This window comes from Carassius gibelio, chromosome B5, assembly GCF_023724105.1.
Source record: "Carassius gibelio isolate Cgi1373 ecotype wild population from Czech Republic chromosome B5, carGib1.2-hapl.c, whole genome shotgun sequence".
NCBI lineage: Eukaryota > Metazoa > Chordata > Actinopteri > Cypriniformes > Cyprinidae > Carassius > Carassius gibelio.
Window position 1 is genome coordinate 31,100,159 of NC_068400.1, and position 19,494 is coordinate 31,119,652.

At 35.3% G+C, this 19,494-nt stretch overlaps 2 protein-coding genes across 2 annotated transcripts; one reads left to right on the forward strand and one right to left on the reverse strand.

Annotated features, from left to right (window-relative positions):
* Window positions 1–75: 75 nt before the first annotated feature.
* LOC127958739 (ceramide-1-phosphate transfer protein) lies at window positions 76–8,008 on the reverse strand. Its single transcript, XM_052557698.1, has 4 exons — window positions 7,530–8,008; window positions 5,539–5,597; window positions 5,203–5,375; window positions 76–1,989 (listed from the first exon to the last, which is right to left on the reverse strand). Exons 1-4 carry the CDS (start codon window positions 7,597–7,599, stop codon window positions 1,350–1,352), a joined length of 942 nt encoding a protein of 313 aa, XP_052413658.1. The 5' UTR covers window positions 7,600–8,008; the 3' UTR covers window positions 76–1,349.
* A 3,995-nt stretch (window positions 8,009–12,003) lies between these two features.
* chrne (cholinergic receptor, nicotinic, epsilon) lies at window positions 12,004–19,375 on the forward strand. Its single transcript, XM_052555418.1, has 12 exons — window positions 12,004–12,331; window positions 12,815–12,945; window positions 13,103–13,147; window positions 14,328–14,437; window positions 14,529–14,684; window positions 14,936–15,039; window positions 15,719–15,919; window positions 16,079–16,193; window positions 16,284–16,398; window positions 16,510–16,717; window positions 17,494–17,627; window positions 18,076–19,375. The coding sequence occupies exons 1-12, from the start codon at window positions 12,268–12,270 to the stop codon at window positions 18,241–18,243; spliced, it is 1,551 nt and encodes a 516-aa protein (XP_052411378.1). The 5' UTR covers window positions 12,004–12,267; the 3' UTR covers window positions 18,244–19,375.
* The last annotated feature ends 119 nt before the right edge of the window (window positions 19,376–19,494 follow it).

Genomic DNA, 19,494 nt, shown 5'->3' on the forward strand with positions numbered 1-19,494 from the left:
TTTTGCCCTTTTAAATTATGCTCATGCACATTAGTAACAGCAGCCTGTAAGACTTTTCAAAGAGTTGTCTCTTAATTGGATTTGATTTGAAGACCTTGTTTTATTTGCATTAACTTTGGCTTCCTGGAATAATATACATACAGTATGTGACGTGATGTGAGGTAATGAGACATAATCATATGATGTCATACGATGTTAATACAATACACTTCCAGAAAATACCCTGAGATATGAAAGCTTAAAGGTACATCTCTGTATCTTATTCACTCCTAAATTATACATATTAGTACTTAAATTACATATTACCTAAAGTGTACCTTTTGAAAGGGTACTTGACAGTTTGGTTCAGTTTTTTTGCTGTTGTTGTTACAAATGATTCATATTTTTATAGTCATACAGTATTCTCTCATTAATTTTATAATGTACATGTTTCTTTAGTGCATGTCAGTAGCATTAAAAAAGTATTAAGTTATTAATATAATTAAGCAGACTTGTCCGTGCTCTACATATAGAGCCACTTTTAGATACAAAAAAAAAAGTTGGATTGCTATCTTATTTATGTCATATCATGATATCAAAATAAACGTAGGTGTGCATGTGAGAATATCCCCTAAACAATCATCAGGTATCAGTTACGCCTTTATAAAACTGCTTTTGATAAGCATAAGGATTGTAAAAATGGTCTTCTGTTAAAACAGGACTTTGGACTAATCTGTCCATTTGCTGAGCATGCATGCATTACTGCATCTTTCACAATCGACTAGTGCTATTATGGTGCAAACCTGAAAACTGCTAATAACTTCACAAGAAACAATGCACAGCTTTTTTCCAGTTTCTCTGAACACTGAACACAGAACTGAACACAGCATATTTACCAGTCAATTATTTGTATCCATTGCCTTGTTACTATAAAAATGTGTGTTATTGGTTTGTTGTGTTCTCTTTAAGCAAAAGGTACTCAAGTATTGGACAGTGGTCATTCATTAGCACCAACAGTATACTGCATATTTAGTTGTTTCACTACAAAGCTGTAATAGTGTAATTGTGAATTTAATATTTTAATAGTGAAATATTTGTTTCATTTTTCTTACTTGGCAACTGTTTTTACTTACAGATAATGAATAAAAATGGCCCATTCCAGTTGTCATGAATTTGGTCAAATAATTTAAAAGAACTGGTCACTAAATCTTTAAGAAAATGGATATTTCTTTGATTATATAAGACCAAATAAATCAGCCTGGATAAGTATTTATCTCTTAAGGGTTCAAAGCTCCAGGCTTATAATTTAGTGCCCTATTCTCTAAATTGGTCCTATACTCCCATGATTTTCCCTCTATTTCCTTTTACGCTCAGGGTAGGTCCAGCATGCTGTGTTCCTGTAGAGCGACTTCATTTCTCTTGTACACTTCTTCTATTGATCTCACTATCCTGTTCAGCACTACAGCAGCTTCTGCCTGTGTTTCCACACACACCAACTGGTAGAAATAAGGTCGTTCAGGCATAGCAAGAAAGGCCAGCTCTGCTGCTTTCCTTACCCACCAGGTGTGATGGTGGGCCAGTGTGCGCTGGTAAGTCTCTTTGCATAGGTCAGAAGGGCTTCGTAGATGCTCTCCTTCAGTTGTGTCCTTCCCCAGTTCCAACAAGAAATTTTGTAGCCAGAGCAGAGCACGATGCAAGCGCAAAAGAGTCCTGCAGCCCGAGTTTGTATGCTTGTGGAAGTCCACCAAACCGTTCTCCAGCTCCCATTTAATCATAGACCGAACAGAAGTGTAACCAAATGAGGGGCTGTGATTCATTTCAGAGTAGTCTGAAGAGCTGTTAAGAGATATCATTAAGACTGGGTCGCTTTGCTGCTGCATTCTTTTTCTTTCTTTCATTTTCTTCTTTGGCTCTTTCTCCGCTTTTTGGGCCAGGTCACGGATGATGGCAGTTTTCGACTCAATTTCTTGTGAAATTAAACCCACCATTGGCCCCAAGGCTTCCAAAAACCTTAAAAGCACAGACAAATGAGATACATTTTTAATGTGTATTTTTCTACTTATATAGATCAAAAAGTTGTTGTTGTTTTTTTCAAATTTGATTGGTCAACTCACATTCCATTATATACAGTATATTGCCAAAAGTATTGGGACGCCTTCATCAAATGAACAGGTTTGACTGCTTTAGTAATTTCAAATCTTAATGTTCAAGCATTTAATGATATTCTTGGGAATTGTGTGATTCTAATTTTATAGCAGCAGTTTGAACATGACCCTTTTCCATTCTAACATGACAATGTCTCTGTATATGAGGCAAGGTTAAAAAATAAAGGATGTGTGTGAAAGAACTTGACTGGTCTGCAGAAAGCCTAATCCAGCTGAACACCTCTGGTGTGACTTTAAATGCAGACCTTGAGTCAAAAACTCATCACCAGACACCAATGACTTGTACATATGAGTACAGTCATTTTAGACACTTCCAAAATTGTTGTAACAGAGATGGAAATACATTTTTTAAATACATGAAATGTTTCCATCTCTGTTGTCACAGGAAGTGCCTTTGTCTGTTCTAAAGAAGGGGATGTCCCAATACTTTTGTCTATATAGTGTATGTACAAGTTGTTGGTGTTCGTAGATGAGATTTGGCTCAAAGTCTGCATTTAAAGTCACAAGGTTTTTAGCTGGTATTAGTATTTGGCTTTCTGCAGACCAGTCAAGTTCTTCCACACACAGACTGAATCAATCATTTCTTTCTGAACCTTGCGACATTGTCATGTTAGAATAGAAAAGGGTCATGTTCAAACTGTTGCTATAATTCCCTAGAATGTCATTATATGCTTAAACATTAAGATGTGTACTGAAATTACTAAAATCAAGTAAAATAAAGTCAAACCTTTTCATTAGAAGGGGTGTCACAATACTATTGGGAATATAGAGTATACAGTCTAAAAACACTTGGACTTTTCACTGTCTTTATCAGTCTGCGTGTTTGCGTTTGCGTGTTCAAACCAAACAATCAGATTCTGCATTATTGGTAAGGATTTTACTGCCCCTGCATCCGAAAAGCATACTGTATGTGTCCGAACTCACAGTATTCATAAGATCCTGTATGCGAAAAGTAGACCTACTTACAGTGGTGAAAATATTTATTTGATTCCCTGCTGATTTTGTAGGTTATCCCACTTACAAATAAATGAAGAGTCTGTAATTTCTTTGGTAGGTTTATTTTAATGTATAGAGACAGAATACCAACCCAAAAAATCTAGAAAAAAAAACACATTATATATAGGTTAGAAATTTATTCAAATTTCAGTGACTAAAATAAGTATTTGACCCCCAGGCAAAACATAACTTAGCACTTGGTGCAGAAACCCTTGTTGGCAAGTACAGAGGTAAGATGTTTTTTGTAGTTGGTCACCAGGTTTGCACACATCAGGAGGGATTTTGATCCACTCCTCTTTACAGATCCTCTCTAAATCATTAAGGTGACTTGGCAACTCGAAGTTTCAGCTCCCTCCACAGATTTTCTATAGGATTGAGGTCTGGACCCTGGCTAGGCCACTCCATGACCTTAATGGGCTTCTTCTTGAGCCACACCTTTGTTGCCTTGGTGGTATGTTTTGGTTCATTATCATGCTGGTAGACCCATCCATGACCCATCTTTAGTGTTCTGGCTGAGGAAAGGAGGTTTTCGTCCAATATTTTACAGTACGATACCCCCCACCCCCGTCCATGTTTCCACCTCCGTGCTTGACTGTAGGGATGGTGTTCTAAGGGGTCATAGTCAGCATTTCTCTCCCTCCAAACACAGCGAGTGGAGTTAATGCCAAAGAAATCAATTTTGGTCTCATCTGACCACAGCACTTTCTCCTAAGCCTTCTCTGAATCATTTAGATGTTCATTGGCAAACTTTAAACAGGACTGCAGGATTTCAGTCCATTGCGGCGTAGTGTGTTACCAATTTTTTGCTTGATGTGTTCCCAACTCCCTTAAGATCATTAACAAGCTCCCTCACCTTTCTCATGATCATCCTTACCCCATGAGGCAAAATCTTGGATGGAGCTCCAGACCAAGGCCGACTGATGGTTGTTTTGTATTTCTTCCATTTCTGAATAATCAAACCAACAGTTGTCCCCTTCTCCCAAGCTTCTTGCTGATCTTGTAGCCCATTCCAGCCTTGTGCAGATGTACAGTCTTGTCTCTGACATCTTTTGACAGCTCACTGGTTTTGCCCATGGTGGTGGGAGAGTTTTGCATGGAAGATACATATTGTGTGGACAGGTGTCTTATACACCGAACGAGCTGACAGTAACTTCTTAAAGTGACAGAACTAATCTGTGTTCCACATGGGCACATAACCAATCTGTGGGAGCCAGAATTCTAGCTGGTTAGAAATACTTAGGCCTATTTCTCTCAGTGAAATGCAAATCAATCTCTAACCTTTATATAATGTGTTTTTTCTGGAATTTTTTGGTTGGGATTCTGTCTCTAATCCATTAAAATAAACCTACTATAAAATTTACAGACCATTCATTTCTTTGCAAGTGGGCAAACTTTCAAAATACAGCAGGGGATCAAATAATTATATTTTCCCACTGTAGCTATCTCTTTCTGAAAGTTACACCGATAGACCAGTAGGTGACGACAAGAGACGGTCTTTTTAAGGGAGTTATTATTAAATCATTCATTCAACTATAGTGGGTTGCTTGGAGATGCTCAACGATAAATACTTGCTTTGCCTTCCACCGGAAATAAAGGCTATTTGCTGTGAGAACAAATAATACTCAGTGATCTACAATACTGTTTTAGTTACTTATTATCAATTTAGTTGTTGTTTTAAGTGTAGAAAAATGTATGTAGTAAGCGAGTACACCATGAATCCATTTTCCAAACCGTGTTTTTAGCTTGTCCTGAATCACTAGGGTGCACCTATAATAAGTGTTTATATTCGGACTATTTTATATTGCTTCGGGGGTACCGCGGCGGAGTAACCCAGTACCTTTGTGATTCTTCTTAGACATAAACAGAGAGAAGTAGCTCCGGCCACGATGTTCTTCCGCAAGACGCAAGCAGTTCTGTTTATTAACCGCTAGAGCGTCAAAAGTTACCTACCGCAGCTTTAAGTGTTGTTAAAAATAAACATTACACTCGCGATCATTCTGCACTCTCGCCTGACTTATTTTTTGTGCTATATGATGAGATGCAATTATGTGTGTTAACTTACTTGATGAGCTCATCCCAGCTTGCCAGGTACGGCTTTAGCAGAACATCATTGGCTGAGACTGGAGCTGCCTGCAGATGAGCCAGCAAATCAGCAACCTGAAACCTCTGACCAGGACACACCCTTAGTAGAGCCACTTCGTCATCTGAACGATTAACTCTAATGAAAGACAGAATCTGAGAAAACAACAAGTAATGGAGAAGTGAGGTAAGGAGATTTCAGAGGACGGTGATGCCATTAAATGAATGGGCAAAGTTTCTGTTAGCAGCTCTGCGTACAGTATATTAAAAATGACACTTGAGTTATTTTGTGTTCTCTGTTGTAATTCACCCCTCTTACCTTGTTTTTTATACTATAAGCCTTTGGACAAGTATTCCAGTGGTCTGCCAGATTCCCATCTACATTGAGATACAGATAATGTTTAATGGGAGAATAAATAATTTTATACGGAAGAATATATATATATATATATATATATATATATATATATATATATATATATATATATATATATATATATATATATATAGTACAGACTAAAAGTTTGGACAGTTTACTATTTTTAATGCTTTTGAAAGAAGTTTCTTCTGCTCATCAAACATGCATTTATTTGATAATAATCAAAATAAAATGTAATATTGTGATATAGTATTACAATTTAAAATAATAGTTTTTAAATGTATTATACTTTAAATTATTTCTGTGATGCAAAGCTGAATTTTTAGGATCATTATCACATGATCCTTAAGAAATCATTCTGATTCATTATCAAAGTTGGAAACAGTTCTGCTGCTTAATATTTTTTTCAGAATATGTGATACTTTTTTAGGATACTTTGATGAATAAAAAGTAAAAAAAAAAAAAGGGTTTAAAATATAAATATTTTGTAATAACAATATACACGACTGGTCAGTAATTTGGGGTCAGTATATTTTTCTTTCTTTCTTTCTTTTAAATAAAATCAATGCTTTTATTCAGCAAGGATGTGTTAAATTGATAAAAAGTGATAGTAAAGAAAATATATTATTAGAATATATATTATTAGATTATTTTTTTTATTTTTTTTATAAATGCAGTTCTTTTTAACCTTTTATTCATCAAATATATTAGACAGCAGAACTGTTTCCAACACTCATAATAAATCAGAATATTAGAATGATTTCTAAATGATCATGTGATAGACTGGATGTTACATGTGACACTGAAGGCTGGAGTAATGATGCTGAAAATTCAGCTTTGCATCACAGGAATAAAATTTTTTTTTTAAGTATATTCAAATAGAAAACTATTATTTTAAGTTGTAATAATATGGCTTGATGAGCAGAAGAAACTTCTTTCAAAAACATAAAAAATAGTAATGTTTCCAAACTTTTGGTCTGTATATATATATATATATATATATATATATATATATATATATATATATATATATATATATATATATAAATCAAATAAACTCATTTTTTAGTGAAGGTTTACTAAAAATACTGAAAGTCAGGATCATAAATTGATTAGGCTTTCACATAAACCCATCCAGAAGATCTTTGAACTGTGTTACTGACTTAAGTGAGATAAAGTTTTCCAGTGTAAATATTTATCTGAATATTATACAAGTAGTTATCTCCAAAATAAACACAAATTATGTCATTGTTTATTAATTTGTTTATTAAAACATTTTATTTACTTTATTTAATAGAAAACTAAATTTAGAATACTTTTCACAGAGACCACATTATTGAGCCAGTGAGATGAACTTGAGAATTACATAATTCTGATTCATGAATGAATCATACACAAAATCTATAAAGCATTCAGCATTTAAAATTAAATTAAATGTATTAATTTAGCCAGCATTTCAAATAAAATTAAATAAAATTAATGCATTTAGCAGACGCTTAAAAGTGACTTATTTTGCATTCAAACTATTTTCTCCTAAGATGTGTTTCCTGGGATTCAAATCCCCAACCTCTATCGCTTGAGCTACAGGAACACTCACATAAATATGTTTCAGATGCCCAAACTTCTCTCATCAATCTATTTAAGATGTGAATTCAGGTCAAATATCTGTTATAACATATCTTTATATGTTTATTTTCTTGATGAGGTATAGTCTGTCAGCTTTACTGTAACAAGTACTGATGGACAAATATAACTCAATATCACCGAAACTGATATTGATGTGACTGATTGAATATTTATTTAAATAATAAAGTAGTACCTCAAAAATCTATTAACCTGAAATAAAGTAGCTTTGGTGTGTCAGAAAACTAACCAAATATATTACATTAAGTCTGTCAAAGGAAAATTTAGAAAGAACTAGTAAAACTTACGGAGCCACATGGAGCCAAGCAAAAGGAGGATGAAGACAATGGCAAGAAAAGCACAGCACTTGACTCCCATAATGATCCACTATCCTCCTCCTTGCTGCGTCTTGTCAGGGGCCAAACTTCCTTCTCAGTTTATGTGCTTCCAGTCTCTCTCCTGAGCATCTTCACACCACTGTGCTCAGTACCTTTTCTTCTCTTACACAGTGTGATTGTCAGTTTTTGAATGGTTTCAATCTTCACTCAACCCCAAGTTGGTAAGCAAATTCTTGCCCTCATGTGTTCACACTACTAGACAGACACAGTCTGTATGTAACTTCTTGTTTTGTGCTACTCCTCTCTTCCTGTATACTGAGGTAAGTCCACCGGTCAAACTTATGTTAAACAGATTTTTGCATTATGCTGTTTTTCTTTCTTTCGTCTCCTTGCCTGCTCAGTCTGTATTGTCAGTTTCCAGTGAAGTTGTGCAATCTCAGAGTCCATAGATTAGTCAGCAACAACAAATCATTCCTTATTAGGCAAGCCCTAAGCAACCTGCAGTAACCTTTACTCAGACACACATATTTGTACAACACATGTCACAAATAAATAGTGAAATCCTGGAATCCACAAGGGAAGGTCCAAGTTTTTTTTACCCAACATGTGCATCTCTGAGTGTAAAAGAGAGGTTTCTTCATTTGAAAGATTCAAATTCCCCATTCAAATGTTGAATTCAAATGCGTCATATTCAAATGTTGAATTTAAATATTCTGGTTAGCAACTAAATAATGTTGGTGTGTTTTCTTCTTTAATTACCTTAGTTTAGTATTATATATTTGTATATCATAGTAAAGCTGATGAAAAGAGACCATCATGTTTGTATATTCAAATTTGGTGGACTGTATGACTAGGCCAGTGCTGGACACTGGACAGTCGCTGTGACCTGGAATGTCAGTGAGCACCTTAAAAAAGCTGTCATGTTCTAAAAACCCACCCCTCTGGTTTGAAAGCTGATTAATTTCAGTGTCCCAGTTTGACAAAGTATGCCTGAAGGCATTAGCAGTTTGTCTCTGTGTCACTATATTTAGGCCCATCTGCTGATTTATAGACGTCTGTTCATTTACACTAAAGCAATCACAGGCATTCATCAAGGGTGACATTATCTGAAGGCTATCATTAACTCACACATACGCACGCTACAGGTTACTGATTATTCTTATCTCGAAAGATGGTATATTATATGCAAAGACACATCAATAAAAAAATTTTTGTTGGAACCATGTAAAAAAAAAAGTGTTTTTTATTCATAAAAATGAACTTATCATTCATACATTAAATAACATAACACATTAGGTGTTTTTTCATAGATTTTTTTACAATGGACTTTGGATTCCCAACACTGTTTGGAAGATTCTGTAATCTAACCAAGAGTTTTTTTCAATCTCCAAAGTAACATACAATCAATTCAAGAACAGTACACAGTTGTAGTTCTCAACCGGGGGTCCAGGAGTTGCCATGCCATAAAGAAGATCTCCCTACCAATTCTTCACAAAACCTAACATCTACCACAGTTTTATCACTGGTAGAATATAAAATCATTCAATACAAGCCTTTCAGTCAAACTTCTAAACCGTGAAAATATATTTATAAAAGCTGAAATATATATCTTAGAAATAATGATTGTGTTTATAAAAAAAAAGTCCTTAAAATTTCAGTTTTCAACATATTAACCGTGTTAAATGAAGAAAAAACAATAGAGCTATACAGTTGCAAGCTGTTCTTGTTCGTCTTATTTTAGTGTGTAGCTTGAAGCTCCCCCTACTGGACATTAAAAATACTTTTAAAGGGGTCATATGATGGGTTCATATGAATTTTTTCCTTTCTCTTTGGAGTGTTACAAGCTCTTGGTACATGAAGAAGATTTGTAAAGTTGCAAAGACTAAAGTCTCAAATACAAAGAGATACTCTTTATATAAATCAAGAGTCAACCACTCCTACCTAAACTGTTCACCCAAAGAAAAATGGCGTAACTTTAATTTCTCGCAATTGCTGCCGTGGCCATGTTGTGGAGACGCTGTGTGTTTCATTGTAAAAGTGAAACTACTTTGTTTGGCATTCCAAAAAAGGACACAGCTAGAAAGTGATTATTTAAATGCAAGTTTTGAGCAGTGTAGAGTAACGTTAGCACTTGTTTGTCATTTCTCCAATCACAAATGCAGACATGGTTTTGTTTACGCAGCGCGACATCTTGCATATCGAACATGTATACATCTTGAACAGTATAAGTCATTATAATCAGTGATTATGTCCCCGCTGGATGCCACAAATGCCTAATTTATAATGGGTTGTATTGTTTTTGTCTTGTCGCGCCGGGACACACGGCATGACAGTATGTTAAGGGGCGTAACATTTCCATCACATGCTTGATGTATTTGGCCAATGCACTAGATAGCTGGCCAATCAGTGTACACCTTTTTTTTTTTAGAACGATAAGCTTTGTAAAAATCAATGTATTTCAGAAGGCGGGGCATAGACGAGCAACAATAATGTATATTATGTGGAAAATAATAATATATCAATAATAATAATAAATAACCTTAAACCGCATAAACATATTGCCTTACACCAGATACACCAAATATTGTTATTTTTAGCAACGTCATATGACCCCTTTAATTCAGTAGAAGGAGTAAATGTTGAAAAAAGTTAAATTGGTCGTAATTAGTGAGTGAGTGTGTGTGAATGAGTGAGTGTGTCCCAACACTGGGGGACACAGGTTTGTTCTCCCTCAGGCCTCCCAATAATAACAGGGCTGGGTTGCAGTAGAAAGGACATCCAGCGTAAAACGTGCCAAATTAGTTGTGCAGATCACTCCGCTGTTGCGACCCCTGATAAAAAGTGATCAAGCCAAACGAAGAGAGAGAGAAAGAGTAAATGTGGAGGAGGTTGAGGGCAAACCCTAATATCCTCCAACATTCATGCAGGAGGCTTTTCAGACAAATTAGAATGTTTGCTACATGCTGAGTGGTGAAATTAGTCTGTTTTGAGACCTGTGGACCCAGGATGATAAGTACATTATGGTTTTATATGCATTTCTGATGTTCTCATTTGTCAAAGACAGTGTAAAGCCACGGTACCCCGGATGTGGCGTTTCCGGTTACCCACATGGAACACGGTTCAATTACAGGTCATATTAATAGTACACAAAGGAGACAGGAATTCATGCTCCGGTAAGCCTACCGACAAGCTTTGCAATCCAGTGACACTTAAGCCCATGTACCGTGTACCACTTAAGCCCAGTGGCCAGCAACTGGCAAAGCAATAAATTTAAACAAAAATGTAAACAAAACAAAAATGCATGAAATAAACAACTTGAATGTGTCATAATATAATTTAAGAGAATGACATCAAAGAGATGCTGTGCATAAGATTACTGAAAAATCCTGTAGATCATGGAGCCCGTTTTATTCAAAATGTTCTCTTTGATGTGCAGCCATGCTTTAAAACCAACCTATAGTGTCAGTTGTCACAGTATGTGCTGGACTTCATAAATAATTTAAAACCTGACACGCTGGACAGTTATGTATTTGATATCACCACTCAGGCATCTTTCATAACTCACAGTTATGAACTTTTGACCTTCTGGGCACAAAAAGACTTGGAAAAAAAACCCGTTGACAATTATTTTGTTAGAATCCCTTTCACACACACGCACACTTCTACCATTTTCTATTGACTTTTATTAGCTTTATGTTGAGCTAATGATATTTTCTTTCCATTAACTCTAAATCCAAACTTTATTGCATTTTATATTTTCATTAAGAGATTACTAGTGTGTTTACTAAGCTGTTTTCCTTATGAGGACTGTTGGCTACCTGTCAGTGGAGGGGATTTCAGGTAGCTATCCTTGTGAGAACTTTTAGCCCCAATGTACACTGTAGGAAAAAAAGGAAAAGATACTGGTAATTTTCAGCCAGGACATAATCTGTCAAGTTCCCTTAAATTTCATTTAACACTTCACAACTCAATGCATTATGTAATTTAAAATCTGTGGAAAAAAAAATCCTTTATGTTCACACAGTAGGGGCCTGTAAATAGGGCCATTTTTTTTTTTTTTACACACTTTTATTTACAGTGTAGTCTATAAGAAAATAATACAAAACACACTCCCTAACCCCTGCATTTACCTTGTTCCAGGGAGATACGCAGCAGGGCACAATGTCCAGACAGACACTGGTTATTTATACCCATGTTCATGGGAGACATCAACACTATGGCCCTTCAGCCGGCCCCTCACTACACCTGTTAACATTGCTTATTTCTTCAGACTGAAACACAGTTCCCTGAGGGTAAACAACACTATCATTAACCGTTATGCTTATCGGTATTAAACCATTATGATACTAGTAAAAATGCACGTCTCTCAACATCACCATGGGTTCGCTCAATAGTGAGTGGAACCAAAGTTTTACGATTGGCACCTGAAATTGACGCTCCCGTCAGCATGTTTCGCCTCTATTCATAGTTTCTGAGGTCACTAACAGTAATATTAGAGAAGTAACCTACATAATCTGCATCATTGTCGCGTATTAGAGGCATAATGATGTTGGCGATTAGTGAATGTGACTTTAAGAGCGCGCTGTAACTCGAGCCTCGTGCAGTGACAGCTGTAGCAGTGAGGGGAAGAGAGAGCTCTGTTACTGACCACTCGAAAATAACGTGTCTGTCTTTTGTTACTAACTTTTAAGACTGTCTTTTGGCGACCATGGCCGACGGATTCGGTAGGACGTATATAGTTGCGTTTGCGCTTGTGGCCACTGTATTACAAGGTACGTGCTCTTGTGTACCTCAAAACTGAGTGACTGACTTGGCTCTTCGTCTTAGTACTGTAACCGCAAGCAGTGTTATACTTAACTGTGTAATAATTTCTAAAAGTCTTTTCTAAATTGTGGTCATTTTAATAGATATTTAGAGCTGTTACTAACATTACCATTTTGCTTAGGGATTACTGCAACTTGTATTGGTTTTATAGTGCTGAGTCAGTAAAGTTTTAAATAGCTGATATACTTTTTTTTTTTTTTTTTTTGATTTTTAGTTTTGTTACGCATATTAAAAGTTAAATGGTTTGTAAACTGCAGTACAACGGATATGAATTTGCCTGCTGCTTGTATAGGCCTTTTGTACGTTTAATAATAAAATATCTAAACTCTTTAAATTTTCAATTTCACAGATTAATTCAGTTCGTCAGCTGTCACAGGTTTTGTAAGCAAATGATAAAACTCATTTCTGTCTCTCATTCTTTCGTTCTGCAGTCAGTGCAAATGAGGAGATCCAGTTAATCGCAGATAAGTTTAAAAACTACAATAAAAATATTCGACCAGCAAGACCTGATGAAAAAGTCAAGGTTCAGGTCAAGTTGACTCTAACCAACCTCATCTCTTTGGTAAATAATCTTCCTGCTAAGAGTGACAAGTAGTGTGAGTTTTGTGTATACATATATGCCACTGTATATAAATATGTCTGTGTGTGTGTGTGTGTGTGCATATTATCCCATGATTTATTCAGCTTTGTATATTTGGAAACTTTCTCTTCCTGAACAGAATGAAAAAGAGGAGACTTTAACTACAAATGTTTGGATTGAGATTGTGAGTATTTTACACAACATCCCAGGGACCGTTCACACTAAATGTTGTAGTAAATAGTTGCAGTGTAACAGGTCTTTTCTTTCATATTTTAATCTACATCTGAATAAAACAAATTATAGATTATGGAAAAATGAAAGTCTGGTTCTTGGTTCTGCCCATCATTTGTTGATTGGATGGAGGCCGATCTGAATGTAATCTTGCAGTCAGTTGTTAGAAAGGTGCAGAGTTCAAAGATATAGTTCACCCAAAATGAAAAATTCTGTCATTAATTACTCACCCTCATGTCGTTCCAAACCTCTTAGACCTTCATTCATCTTCGGAACACAAATTAAGGTATTTTTGATGAAATCTGTGTGGTTCAGTGGTTCAACCATTATTTTGTGAAACTACAAGTATACTTTTTGTGCACAAAAATAAAATAACAACTTTATTCAACTATTTCTTTACTCCTGGGTCCTCCACCATTATCAATGCATGCGTGTGCTGCTGTTGACGTAGAACACACTGCACCTTGTTTACAAGCAGTAGAATGCATGGGCATGCATCATGGTACTCTTTAGATAATGGCGGAGGACTGACCAAGGAGTGAAAAAAACCTTGAATAAAGTCATTATTTTTGTTTTCTTTGTGCACAAAAAGTATTCTTGTAGTTTAAATAAAATTCAGTTAAACCAGTGATGTATCATGGATTATTTTATCAGTGTTCTTACTACGTTTCTGTGTCTTGATTAACCTTGCTGTCTATGAAGGGTCAGAGATCTTTTATCAAAAATATCTTACAGGTTTTTGTAATTAATGACAGAAACTAAATTTTTGAACGAGAGAATTCTTATGTTCCACTTGAACATCAAGTTAAGATATTTTGAAGAGTAATTCGCAATAAAAATCAATCCATCATGCATTTAGAGAACATTCCATGCTGACTTAAAATTTGTCAAAAGTTTAGCTTTTTTACAGGTGAACGTTGCATGGCACTCTAAACATGTGCTGCTCAAGCATAAGACATGAACACCGCCACCAGCCAAAGTTTTTTTTTTGTTTACAATTTTCTCTCTTCAATTTTTGTTCACACAAATGTCTGAGTTAATTCTGTATTTTTGCTGCATTTTACATAGTTTGCATTTTCTGTTCTATGTCCCGTTAATTCCTGCTTTTCTTCTATCACATTTCTATTTTTTAGCAATGGCATGATTACCGTCTTGCATGGAATACATCTGAGTATCACGGCATTGATCTGATCCGTGTGCCATACAACACTGTGTGGCTACCAGATATAGTTTTGGAAAACAAGTGAGTTAGCAGTACAACAGTGAATTTCCAATTATATTCTCTCTGTTACTACAATAATGGCATAATTACTTCTTTTCCACTCTCTTTACAGCATTGATGGCAAGTTTGATGTGGCATATTACGCTAATGTGTTGATTTCGAGTGATGGCTCCATGTACTGGCTTCCCCCTGCCATCTACCGCAGTACCTGTGCTATTGAGATCACCTACTTCCCTTTCGACTGGCAAAACTGCACACTAGTCTTCAGGTTGGCACTGAGTGAGATTTGTGTTTAAATGATTTGCAAGTGTCATGATTAGTGACAAGATTATGGATAAAAATTATATTTATTTTATTTTTATTACATGATAATATTATTTTATTATATTATTTTACTAATTTATTAGTATTACATTTAATTTGATATATATATATATATATATATATATATATATATATATATATATATATATATATATATAATTATTATTATTATTATATTTTATTTTACACCTGCAGGTCTCAGACATACAGTGCAAATGAAATTGATATGGTATTGGCAGAAGATGGAGATACAGGAAAGCCTATTGAGTGGGTGGACATTGACCCTGAGGCCTTCACAGGTGCCATGTTCACACACTTTACTATTTTTTACACTCAACACACACACTTCGGGGGAATTTCTTTAGCATGGAAAGATCAATTTGATCAAAAGTGCCAGTGAATACATTGTATATTGTATATTGTAAAATATTTATGCTGTTCTTTTGAACTTTCTATTTGTCAAAAAATAAAAATATCTCATGGGTTCCGCATAAATATTAAGCCGCACAACTGTTTTTAAAATGGACAATCATCGGAATATGTTTCTTGAGCAGCAAATCAGCATATTAAAATAATTTCTGAGGAATCATGTTACACTGAAGACTGGAGTAATGGTTGCTGAAAATTCAACTTTATCATCACAGAAATAAATTACATTACAAAATATATTAAAACACAAAACAGTTGCCCTAAATTTTGATAATATCTCACAATATTTATGTGTTATTTATTTTTACTCTATTTTGTATCATATAAGTGCAGCCTTGGTTACCACAAGAGACTAACATAAACAAAAATTGAATCAACCATAAAATGAATCAAAAACAGATACGATAGAGAGTAATGTAGTAAAAATACATATAAAGCCTTATTTTAAAAAATGGTCTTGAATATAAAACAACTAATCAGCACATCACATTTATTACTAAGAGGAAAGTTCACATGTGTCTTTCTTCTAATGTTCGCATGGTCTCACAGAGAATGGGGAGTGGGCAATCAAGCATCGTCCTGCTCGTAAGCTGACAAACTCACGCTACTCTCCTGATGATCTGGAGTACCAAGAGGTGTATTTCAACCTCATCATCCAGAGGAAACCACTCTTCTACATAATCAACATCATCCTTCCCTGCTCTCTCATCTCCTCTCTGGTCGTTCTGGCCTTTTTTCTACCTGCAAAAGGTGTTTGCGTGTGCATGTGCAGACATTCTGAGATTAATGTTCAGTATGCCTTAAAATATTAAGATGCCATTTTCTTTGTCTTACAGTGTTAATACTCCCTCTGTCTGTTTTTCTCTGCACACTATGTCTTTGTCTCACTCTGTCTCCTCTGTCTCTTAGCTGGAGGGCAGAAGTTGACTGTGTCCATTTCTGTATTGTTGGCTCAGACTGTGTTTCTCTTCCTGATCGCTCAGAAGATCCCAGAAACATCACTTTCTGTGCCTCTTATTGGCAAGTGAGTGTCATTGGGTGTTCATTTTATAACCAACTTTAATAAGTCTCACTGGTTTTAATCGAATTTCTCTTTTTCTTGGTTTTATTTTAGGTATTTAATCTTCGTCATGTGTATGACCACACTGATTGTGACCAACTGCATCATTGTCCTCAACTTCTCCCTCCGTAGTCCTAGTACACACAACATGTCACACACCATCAGACATGTGCGTTTATGTGTTTTTGTCATTAATATATTTCCTAATTAGAAATATCATTGTACAGCTTCTGATTCTGTAGTCCTTCTTTTACTGTACTTCTCTTATACCCATTATTAGATTTTCCTTGAGGTGGTCCCACGTTTCCTTGGCATGACTTTGTTTCTGGATGAGGAGGAGCCGGGGGGTGGGACGTGTGAAATGAGGGAGAGGCGGCGCAGTTCCTTTGGGCTGATGCAAAGGGCTGAAGAATATGTTTTGAAACAGCCACGCAGTGAGATGATGTTTGATAAACAGAGAGAGAGACATGGACTCATGCGCTCAATTGGTAACACAAATTCAAACATTCACTTACTGTATCTAAAGCATTCATGACATATAAGAGTATTATGAACTACAGTGGTCAGATCAGGAGAGATGCACAGTTCAAATAATAGCTCTCTCAAAAATGTAAATTTGCTGAACATTACTCACCTTCAGGCCATTCATGATGTAGATGAGTTTATTTCTTCACATTTAGTAATATATCACCTGCTTACTAATGGATCTTCTGCAGGGAATGGGTGCCATCAGAAAGATGTTAAAATAGCTGATAAAAACATCTCCGCAATTAATCCACATGACTCCAGTCCATCAGTTCATGTCTAGTGAAGTGAAATGTTCACTGCCTTTGTAATAAATTCAATGATGGATTCCTTAATGACAACATTTCACTTCACAAGATGTTAACTGTTTTACTGGAGTTGTGAGGATTACTTGTGCATTATTGTGATGTTTTTTAATCTTCTGTTTGAACTCCCATTCTGACAGCACCCATTCACTGCAGAGGATCCAAGTCATTTAATGCAAAATTTCTCCAAATCTCTTTAAATGAACAAACGAACTTATCTACATCTTGGATGGCCATTTCCAGCATATTTTCATTTTGGGGTGAACTATTACTTTAGGAATGCTTTTGGAATGTTTGCATTTTGCATGTTAATTACTCTCATAATCATTAGCATCATTTAGGCATTTAAAATTACTATTAGTTTTTTATGTTTTACATTTATAATACCTGACTGTATTGTATGTTCTTAAGTGTTTGTGTTTGTCTCCCTCTAGTGGATGAAATTGATGTGACAAGTACTGCAAACCTCTACAAGAGTCTGGCAAAGACAGCACCAGAAATAAAAGAGTGTGTGGATGCCTGTAACTTCATTGCTGAATCCACTAAGCAGCAAAATGACATTGGATCTGTAAGTGTGTGTGTATGTGTGTGTGCTCTTGTTTTTGTGACATATCAGGACAAAACTCTGTTTAATGACATGGGTATGACACAGGTATTACAAGGAGAGGGTGACTTATGAGGACATAACCCATGTCCCCATTTTTCAAAACACTTATAAATCTTACAGAATACGTTTTTTTGAGAAAGTAAAAATGCACAAAGTTTCCTGTGAGGGTTAGGGTTAGGTGTAGGGGTTGGTGAAGGGCCATAGAATATACAGTTTGTACAGTATAAAAACCATTACGCCTATGGGATGTCCCCACTTTCAACAAAAACAAACGTGTGTGTGTGTGTACAGGAGTGTCCTAGCAAGATAACTTTTCTAAACATCCCCAGTGCAGTCGGTTCCACCCACGCACTGTTTTTCCTCCTTCATCTTGTTTTTTTTCTCATGCTATTTCTCTTTTTTTTCTCAGGAGATGGAGAGTTGGGTGCTGATCGGTAAGATGATTGACAAGGTTTGTTTCTGGGCAGCCATCTTGCTATTCTCTGTTGGCACAGTGGCCATCTTCCTTATGGGTCACTACAACCAGGCACCTGATTACCCGTTCCCTTGGGAGAACAAAAAGTACTTACCTGAGTAGAGAAGAAGACTCTGTCCAAAAGAAAGAGAGGAACTAGCAAAGAGCCTGCTGCTGTATGCTTATGTGATATATAAAATAAATACCAAGACAGGTTTTATAGCTGTAGAGTACAACAAGCAGCAAATTATTTGATCAGGATTGTATGACTTGTTACATTATCTTGTCTTATATTTGATATTAGGGACTATGGGTGTCCATGCATGCATTAACAACATTTTGTACTCTGATCATGCTCAGATTTTTTACACTAGGGGGATTTTTACAGAAATGTTCATTTTGCTTGTATTGGTGCAAACAATATTAATTAGTGAAAAAATAAGGAATAAATAAACTAATGTTTTCAGCTTATTTTAGACCATGTAGTTGTTATCTAGTTCATTGTGGCTGCATTTGGTAACACCCCAAACCAGTTTATCATCAGCTATCAAACTGTAATGTAACAATATGCGTTACTGTTAACAGTGTGTTACATCAGCCACTTTTTATACAGTTCTCAGTGGCCATCACTGTAGTATTTAATATAAGTATTGTAGAGATGCATGTTCATTTTTGTTTGTTCCATGTTATCTTCTGTATCTCTTTGTCATAAAATGTTATTTTAATTTTACTTATGCAATTTTGCATTAAGTATATTATTTACTATATAAACTCTTTATATATAGCTACTAAAAAAATATTGTGGCCTCTTTGCAGTGAATAAATGGATTCTTAATTCACACTGTCTTAAAATATCCTGTGCAAACGCACAAGAAACAAGTTTGATATCTGCTTTTTAGAACATTTTAAAATCCTTATTAAGCACTGTGCTTTTGTGATTTTTCTATGTGCACCAAAGACGGAGAATAAAATAACTGGCATAATCAAGATAAAAATCTGAATCTTTTTTTTTTTTTTTTTTTGAGCTTGGCTACCACAAATGTAAAATAGTACAACTTTTGTTACTGTTGTAACTTTTCAAAGGTTCTACAGGTCCTTTACAGCTACCAATAGCCTATATGTACTATTTGGTGAATAATGATGGACCTTCAGTAGCACTGGTTTTACTTAATGAGCTTTCATCTTGATTTACTTCACCGCTTTTAAAGTGGAATTATACATTTTAGGAATTATAAATAAAGAATTTTGTAACCACTCTGACTTTATAATTTTTATATTAAAATGTTTTTACAGTGCATATTTTCCAATCAAAAAGTGATATTTTTTATAGTGATATATATTTTATTTGTACAGTGACTACCTAAATTCCATGTA

Excerpts from the sequence above, each read along its gene's own strand:
- chrne (XM_052555418.1), top strand. The coding sequence starts at position 12,268 with ATGGCCGACGGATTCGGTAGGACGTATATAGTTGCGTTTGCGCTTGTG. Across the intron at positions 15,040-15,718 it reads TGACCCTGAGGCCTTCACAG|AGAATGGGGAGTGGGCAATC; the intron begins GTGCCATGTTCA and ends ATGGTCTCACAG. Across the intron at positions 16,194-16,283 it reads TCTGTGCCTCTTATTGGCAA|GTATTTAATCTTCGTCATGT; the intron begins GTGAGTGTCATT and ends GTTTTATTTTAG.
- LOC127958739 (XM_052557698.1), bottom strand. The coding sequence starts at position 7,599 with ATGGGAGTCAAGTGCTGTGCTTTTCTTGCCATTGTCTTCATCCTCCTT. Across the intron at positions 5,376-5,538 it reads CTTATAGTATAAAAAACAAG|ATTCTGTCTTTCATTAGAGT; the intron begins GTAAGAGGGGTG and ends TTGTTTTCTCAG. Across the intron at positions 1,990-5,202 it reads AGCTGGGATGAGCTCATCAA|GTTTTTGGAAGCCTTGGGGC; the intron begins GTAAGTTAACAC and ends TGTGCTTTTAAG.